At 43.7% G+C, this 8,869-nt stretch overlaps 1 protein-coding gene across 2 annotated transcripts; it reads right to left on the bottom strand.

Annotated features, from left to right (window-relative positions):
• Positions 1–282: 282 nt before the first annotated feature.
• Positions 283–1,761, bottom strand: CNR1 (cannabinoid receptor 1). Of its 2 annotated transcripts, XM_009990031.2 has the most exons (2): positions 1,639–1,704; positions 283–1,563 (listed from the first exon to the last, which is right to left on the bottom strand). In XM_009990031.2, exons 1-2 carry the CDS (start codon positions 1,702–1,704, stop codon positions 283–285), a joined length of 1,347 nt encoding a protein of 448 aa, XP_009988333.1. The 2 variants fall into 2 exon arrangements, with proteins under 2 accessions (XP_009988333.1, XP_086464333.1); XM_086608207.1 differs by having other exon boundaries at positions 283–1,761.
• Between the last annotated feature and the right edge of the window lie 7,108 nt (positions 1,762–8,869).

Below are 8,869 nucleotides of genomic sequence, written 5' to 3'. Positions count from 1 at the left end.
CTCTGCTCTTTCAGGAAACTTGCTATTATTCAGTGAACGCTATTTGAGAAAAAAAAAACTTTTTAAAATTTAGCTTGAATCCCTAATCATAAAACCTGAAGAACTGGCTGATGGTAATGCTCTTAACACAATCATCACTCAGCTTACAATGACAAACCAAAAAAAATATTACAGGAGGGTACAAACACGTTAAGCCACGGGTTTGGTTTTCTCTGTTGTTGATTTTTTATTATTTTTTTTTTAAACTAACTCCTTCTCTCACAACGCTGAGAAGTCTCTGACTTACAACGCCTCAGCAGTCGTGTCTGTGGAGACAGACATGGTAACTTTGGCAATCTTAACTGTGCTCTTGATGCAGCTCTCAGCAGCCCTGTGCACGTTCCCCGCGTTGTTGGCGTGCTTGTGCTGGCAGTCAGACTCCATGCTGTTGTCGAGGGGCTGCGCGGTCCCTTCGCAGGTGGGGAACATGCTGCGGAAGGCGTGTCGCAAGTCCTTGCTCCTCAGAGCGTAGATGATGGGGTTCACCGTCGAATTCAGCAAACAGAGCATGCTACAGAAGGCAAAGACAGTCTTGATGAGCTTGTTCATTTTCCCAAAGACATCGTACACCATGATGGCGAGGAGAGGGCCCCAGCATATGATTAAAACGACTAAGATAAGGACCAAGGTTTTGGCTAACCTGATGTCCATACGAGTTTGATCAGGCCTAGTGATCTGTACCTTACCATCCTCCGTAGACTGAATGATGATGCTTTTCTGCGTGCCCCGCTGAATCATGCGAACAGCGTGGCTGTGAGCCTTCCACAGTATGTACATGTAGGCATAGACAATGAATAGCAAGAGGACGCTGGTGACCCCGATCCAGAACATCAGGTACGTCTCGTCGATGAGAGGGAATATGTCCGAACAAACAGAGTTGAGCTTTTTGCAGTTCCAGCCGAGCAGGGGAAGAACGGCTATTACAATAGCGATGGTCCACATCACGCAAAACGCTACGACAGCCTTTGGTCGGGTAACAATCCTTTTGTAAGCTAGTGGCCTGTGTATAGATATGTACCGGTCTATTGCCGTGAGGAAAAGGCTACCTACGGAGGCGGTGAAGGAGGCTGTAACTCCACCCAGTTTGAACAAGAAGACGTTGGGGCTGTCCTTCCGGTGGAAAACATGGAAATCCACAAAACTGTAGACAAAAATCACGCTGCCCAGGAGGTCGGCCACAGCCAGGCTGCCGATGAAATGGTAGGAGGGTCTACACCGGAGGCTTCGGGAGTGGAGGATGACGCACAGGACAAGGAGGTTCTCTAGGACCGTGAAGGTGCCCAGGGTGAGCGACAGCACAGCGATGGCCAGCTGCTGGCTGGGGTTCAGGATCATAAAGCACTCCATATCCATGAAGTTCTCCCCACACTGTATGTTCTCCTCATTATCCTTAAACGTGGACAGGGACTTGTTGTAAAACTCTGTGATGTTGACCTGATCTGAGGGAATAATGCTCAACAGGGGATCATCTCCTGCAGTCATTTTCTCTTGGAAAGGATCACCCCTGAAGGAAGAGAGAGGGAACTTCTGGGGGTAGTATCCCAGCTTGGATGCCATGTCGCCTTTCATGTCTTCGTACTGGATATCGTTGGAGCCCACGTAAAGGAGATCGGTCGTGATTGTTCGGAAAGTTGTATCTGCGAGGCCATCTAGGATTGACTTCATAACCCCAGACGTGTTGGTTTCAGAGAGACTTGGGGGAGGGAAAAATGCATCGAAGGAAATCCTAGAAGGGGAAAAGATCAGACTTCATTAAGATAAACAGGGAGACAAACTCCACAAACAACTTTGCTGAACTATGTCAAACAAAATGGATCTTTCTCTTGTATTCAGTGCAGGTCCAGCCTTCACCACCTGCAGGAATCAGGGTGAGTCGAGCACTTAGAAAGAAATCACCCGGATTTCACTAAAATTGAATTACACTAAGAAGTGACGCGAAAAACAGAGGCACAGGGAATTGAGTATTCCACAAGAAAGTAATTTTCATTTCTCATCAAAACCTTCTGAGCCACTCCACCAGAAAGATATTTTTCTATAGATCTGAACTTGGCTTCTGATTGCAAAGTACCTTGCAGACCAATATTCTTTGGCCTTGCTTCATTTAGATAATGCCAAGTGCCACTGCAGGAGCAGCATTAAACTGAATCATCGCCTTCATTGCTTTTCTTTCAAAGGCACCGAGGGTTTTGAAAACCTGACAACAGAGAGGGAATGGGGAAAGAGCCACGCACTCTTGAGTTTCACAGTTCACCCAGTATGCCTATATATTCATATTACCCTGTTACAGCAGTCTGAGGTCTACTAACATCCTAAATTTGTTACTGCAAATTTATTTGCAAGGTGTTTCATCTACAAATATAGAGATCTGGATATAGCTTCCTTACTCTATTCCTTCCTTCTGCTAAGCAAACCAAGCTAACTGGGATGTTTGGGCTACATGGAGGAGATGGGTTGCTAACCAGCCCTGTCCACAGTTTCAGGAAAGGTGACCATCACTGCTAGGTCAGTAAGTGCATCAGTGAGCGATGCCCTCAATAACATTCTGTGCCCTCAAAAATGGGGAGCCCAGCAGAAGGTCCCCAGGTAGTCAAAGATCTCCAAGTTTTGTCATGCCCAGCCTTTGCTTGTGGATGGTGATTAACTGCAGAGTGTAACTCCCGGCCAGGGTACCCTCGGGAAGGCATCCTCATCAGCATCTGAGCATCTTACGTACATCAACGTGTAAGACAGGTCTTACAGTTCTTCTCATGCTATGCTCCTTTATATAACTTTGCCCATGTAACATTCCTTGAACATGCACTGAACATCTGCTTTAGAGCACCCTTCCACTGCCAGAGTGGCTGAGGGCAGTCTGAACATAAATAAGAGCCAGAATCTTTGCTTTGGTGTGCTACAGCTATTCTGCCTCTGCTAAGAGACATCTCGATGATTACATCAGCAACAGGAGCAAGAAAGAAGCTTTTTCATGCTTTCAGAATAGAGGAAATTGTTTGTAACACACAAGAAATCCCAGATGTCATATATAGGCTTGTACTCACTTTACCTGTTCACTTTACACAACTGACAATAATGGTCAGAAAGGCCTTGAAAGATTATCTGCCAAACTCGGAGTACTGATCACCTCAACTCCTAAAGAGGAGACTTGCACGGTAGGTATCACAGCTCAGTTTTCCCAAGAAAACTAAAAGAAAGAAGAAAAGGATTCCTCTCTACAATACCAAAAGTTAAAACCAGAAGAAATCATGAGCATTCCCAAAAGCAGTAGAGATCATTTGGCTGAGGAAGTATTTATACTGCACTTACACATGGCATCAGAAAACTCAAGATTTTTTCCATAGTTCAAAGTTTTCCATTTGATTCAGCAGGCCTGGGCATTCAGTGTTAAAGAAAATATGTGAACCTAGATCTCCAGAAGACATTGCAACTTCAGTGTGGCAAACAATGACAACAAATAACCTTTACCGGGATAGTCTACAACACAATACAGGCACATGCTGTGTCAGCTTTTGCAGACATCCTTGCTCAGCAAATAATAACATAATTATTAGACAGACAATCTTAAAACATATTAATGAGTTTAATTTTGAGAGTTTGAGCAGTGAGGGACAAAAATATCACTGAAGCACACATTAAAAATGAACAGTAACAATCTAATATGTAAGGTACGTTTCTTCCAGAAGGTGCTTTACAGCTGTTCTTAGTAGAATTTGCAGATGCTACATGTTGCAAAGATGACCCTGCTGACAACTGACAAATCTGTTTTGGGTGAAGTCTGGCAACTTTAAACTTGGCATCGTACCATCAGTTTAAATCCAGTTATTCATTTGAAAACTACCTCAAAAAAAATTTAAATAAATCAAGTCGTTCTATAAACATTAAAGATGGCTGTGGTATTGTGTTATTCCAGCTTACTACTGACAGAAGACAGACAACCATTTTAACGATTAAAGCCATAGCCCCATGTCGAGAAGATTATGTTCGAGTAAAGCTTCAAAAATTGTATGCAACTGAGCACTTCTGCTAGACAGACAAACAAATTGTTATGAGGTAGCAAGTCCCTGCTGGAGTCATGTTAAGTACAGACTTCCACAGAATAAAGTGCAAGCCTCCGTGCAACCCCTACCTTTGTTTGAAATACAAATGAAAGAACGCGAATTCCTGTGTGCTCTTTTGAAGGTGGCAGTGAGTTATGTGACAATATCACTATGCATGCATATGCTATGCTAACAACACGGTTAATGGGATCAGGAGAGGCGAGTCTTACTCAGAATTTCAATGATTTTTTTTTTCTCTCTGTATTTTTACATTGAGATTATTACAGTAATTTCCACCTTATTGTCTCTGCAAAGAGAGTTTTCTTTGAGAGTACTTGGGAGTTCATTAGTGGTGTAGTTTAGGCTTTGGGGGATGCAGCTGACATTAATTTTGTTTTTGTTTGCTGCTGGGAATATCATAATTGGAAATTTCTAGCAGTATGTGTGCATGCACCTATTCAAGTAGCAGTTGATTTTTATTAAAGTTGCAGTAAAACAGCCATTTGCCTGATCTGGAATTGCACTTTACTAGAATTTCGTTTATTTTAATTTAGATACTAGCTTGCCCCCGTATAAGCTACAATACTGAAATGCGCTGAAGTGATCAGCGAGGTTCTCCATGGCTGCGTAGTGAAAACAAGACTGGACCTTTGGCACTGAGGTTATCAGATGAGTCTGTGACATAGTCTGAGGTGTTGCACGACCTGACATCGACCAAAAACCTGATGGCAGAAGCACAAGTCTGGTTCCTGGTCTTTTTGTTTGGTCAGGTGAATGTGCCAGCATCACGTGAATTTTAGCTGTGAGCTCTTCTGTCTGAACCTGGAGCAGCGAGGGAGGCACTGCCCACGAGAACGGGACACCCCACTCCACGTGGCCACACTGCTCTTTGCAGCTGGCTTCAACGCAATCCAAACCCATATTGCCTGAGATCATAGAATTATAGAATCTTAGAATGGTTAGGGTTGGAAGGGACCTCAAAGATCATCTAGTTCCAACCCCCCTGCCATGAGCAGGGACACCCTCCACTACACCAGGTTGCCCAAAGCCTCATCCAACCTGGCCTTCAACACTTCCAGGGATGGGGCATCTACAACTTCTCTGGGCAACCTGTTCCAGTGTCTCACCACCCTCAATGTAAAAAATTTCTTCCTTATATCCAATCTAAATCTCCCCTCTTTCAGTTTAAATCCATTGGCCCTTGTCCTATCACTACATGCCCTTGTAAAAAGTCCCTCTCCAGCTTTCATTAACATCTCCACATGAAATACTCCGGAAGCCTTCTCACAGGCTCCTTAGTGGTCAAGGGTCCCCTGCACGGACCCCTCCTCTCTGGACAGGGCTGGGGTGACAGCTCTGTGCCGCAGCAAGGTCTCTTTGCAAGCAGGGTGGCAGCAAGGGAGAGCCTCCCTGCCCTGCCGAAAGCTCCTCTTCCAACATAGCCTTTGAGTCTCCAAAGCTCTCAGCTTCCTCTCTTCCTAACATCAGCTCTACTACATAACTCCCTTCAAAACAGCTTTAAAAAGAATCAAAACTTTGATGAAAGACGAGGAAGAGCCCACGTTGATGCAGGCACTCAAAATTTTCGGTGTATTTCCATGACTGCATGCCGCAATTCCCAGTAAGTAATGAATTACGATTACAGATAAGGATTAAACAACAGATAAAAACTTTAAGCATCTTTTATCTTGAAGACCCACAGCAGAACACCATTTTGGACTTTTCTCCCACCAGCCGGCGGCGGTCGGTGGACACTGCCAGAGCAGCTATGCAGAGCGACTGCCACTAGATGGAGTGGCTTTTACAAACACCCCTCAGCCCGCTGCTGAGACCTGGATTTAACTTCCTCTAGCCCTTTTTTCCAGCCTGCTTCACCGGCGTTCGAACACATGAGGTGTTAAACATCAGCTGAAGGTTGAAGACACAACTTCGTCAGGTTTTGCCCTCAAAGCCAAAGAATTAGTGAAGAGTTGAGGGGGCAAGTCTTACTACTGCCCTCCACTGTGTGGTTATGTACAGCCTTAAAAGAAGCTTGGATGCTATCAGAATATAAAGAACCCTTAGGTAAAATATAAAATATACAATACATAAAAGGCTAGGAACTCATCTCGAACAACAGCGAGAATTGTACCTCCCCTGGACTTCTCGTTGGTCCACAGGACCAGTTCACTTGGGGAACAAGAACGTGACTTCATTAAAATGCTATTACCTGCCTTCTGCTGCTGTTGTGGGGGAGAGGCAGGGCTGGAAAGTTTTTATCGTTGCTTAAAAAAAAGGGCTGAATTTATTATAATTTTCAAACTAGGATGATTGATAGAGCAATTTTAATAGTCTGAATAGAAACAGTGAATATTTGCGTTCTGCCTTGGAAAGTAATTATGAGCAATATAATGATGCTACTGATAGCTGCAAAAATGTTGACGTGGTAAGAAAAGGAATCAAAACAAGAAAGGGAAATCCACAATCAAACCTTTCTAGTTTCTATTTTAGAAAATATTTTGATCTCTATATCTATACATTTCTTCTATGATACCCACAGCTAATTAAGAACAAGGTAAAGGACAAGTAGGTATAATTCAACCATAGCTTTCGAATGCACAAAAATATGCAAATGTGTTCTCCTTGCTTACATGTTCTAAGGCTTCTAAGTCCCTCAGAGGGCTTTATCTTCCGATAAGTTTGCACAGTGCCCAGTATACTGGGACACCTACCAAACTGGGTTCGCAAAGTACTATCACAGGAGAAATAGCTGTAATTTATACTCGTGTGTAGTCAGCTGAAAAATTGTGAGAGAAATAAGACCTACCATAGAAACTGTTGGCCTCCAGGAATTAGAACTGTCCTATAAAATGAGAATTTATATGGCTAATAATTACCTTACCCCATATGGCGACGAACAATACTACTTTGAGGACAGAGCAAGGTTTCCGAGCCTTGGAGAAAGAAATGCGCAGTCTGAGAAATGGCACTCTAAGACTCAGTAACACCGAGCAAGAAAAAAACATGTTGATGAGAACATGAAAGTGATGTTACCCCTATCCTATTTACTGGTTTACTACTTCATCTCTAACACTGTGCTACTCTGAGGCTATAAACAGCAAATACGCTGTCACTCCTAATTCAGGAAAACTTGTGTTCACTTCAGATAATTTTCTTTGTGTGAGGGACAAGGAAGGAGCACGGACATTAGGAGAGGAGCAAAGGAGGGATGCCACCTTCTAGTTACAGCAAGGCACTATCACCTATGGGGTAAACTAGGGCATGCGACTACTGAACCAAATTTCATTCTTATGTAATAGGATGGTATCTTCAGCAAGTTGAACCTTCATTAGCAAGAAACCACAGCTACATGGTTATTTATGTTAATTAACATACCGTTTGCACACTAGCAGGAGAGGGGCTGGATTGTTCTAATTTGGGGGCAAACTGCCCCTACGTGACACCACCCAGCATCCAGCGGCTGACAATCTGAACAACAAAAACAAAAAAACAAGGGGGAAAACAGAGTGTTAATCAGTGACCAACAATGTTTTTAAAAGAAATAACATTATTTTCTTCCCTCCAAAGTTTGTTGGTGAGATGTGAGTGCCGGTTTTAGCACGGGTGACTCGCAGGCACAGAGAAAAAGTGGCTGTGTCTTATCTCTCAAACAGCCAGGGCACACGTGTGTGCCTACCATCAGAGAGGTTCAAGAGTGAGGCTGAAGTCCTGCTCCATTTGGTGCAGGCGAAGGGCCCAAACTTTGCCCTCCTACGCGCCAGGTGGGCGCGCTGGGAACCTCCCCATTCTGCTGCCCATCTCCAGATCCCGTGTGGGATCAAGAGTTAAAAATCAAGAAATAAAAGCACCAGGGTGCACACCTGGCAGGTGAGAGGCTTAGCTTGAAGCCTCTTCTATGAATTAAGGGAACCAAGGATGTGTCTCCCACATCCCACCCAGCCACAGGGAGAAAAGCGGGGACAGGTGTCCCATCTGCCGGTGAAAAACCTCCAAAGCTCCTGAGTTCACTCAAAATCCCTCAGCTTGTGAAATACAACCCCCTACACACATTTCCTACAAGGCTGGAGACAAGACAAAGTACCTGAAGGCACAAACCTGCAAGGGGACCGTCAGGGTCACATTAATAGGAAACTACTGCTACCTGGTCTGCTGGGTTTTTGGGAGAAATGAGGGAAGGCAGAGGTGGGTTTCTTAAAACAACAAAAAGACAGTATGAACGTGGGATTTTAACATCTTTCACAGTTTACTTTATCCATCTTAATTTCATTTAAAGACATAGTTTTGCGAGATGATGAAGAGGTTTGATGAAGTATGAAAGGCTCAAATGAAAGGGAAACAGTGAAGCAAGAGTGACTGTATTTGCTTAAAATCAGCTCCAGGATAAGGACCCACTTCCCAATAAAGCAGAATGAATAAGTAAAATGAAAAGTTTGATACAATGCTATGATATTTACATTTTAAAGAAAATGGAAGAGAACTCATTAAGCTGGTCAATTTTGAACTCTCAAACTTCTCCTCTTTCACGAAAGGGTTTATCTTGGATTTCAATATTCCAACAAAAATTGCTTCATTTCCTGCCTCCTTTCTAGCCATTCTCTAATGCCAAAAGGTGCAGGTGCTTATTACTGCTGAGCAGAATTGACATAAATGTTAAATGGAGACAGAGAAGCCCAGCCAGGTGCAAAAGAGATGGAGGCTGAACACTCAGTCTCCTGGAATTACCTAAAAGAGACAGCAGCTTAGCACACAACGTGTAGTTGAAGGGAGAGAAGTCATTTGAAAAAGCAGAGCAGGAC

Source organism: Tauraco erythrolophus, chromosome 2 (assembly GCF_009769465.1).
Source record: "Tauraco erythrolophus isolate bTauEry1 chromosome 2, bTauEry1.pri, whole genome shotgun sequence".
Lineage (NCBI taxonomy): Eukaryota > Metazoa > Chordata > Aves > Musophagiformes > Musophagidae > Tauraco > Tauraco erythrolophus.
Note: the sequence above shows the minus strand (reverse complement) of the source record. Positions and strands in the feature narration are given on the sequence as shown.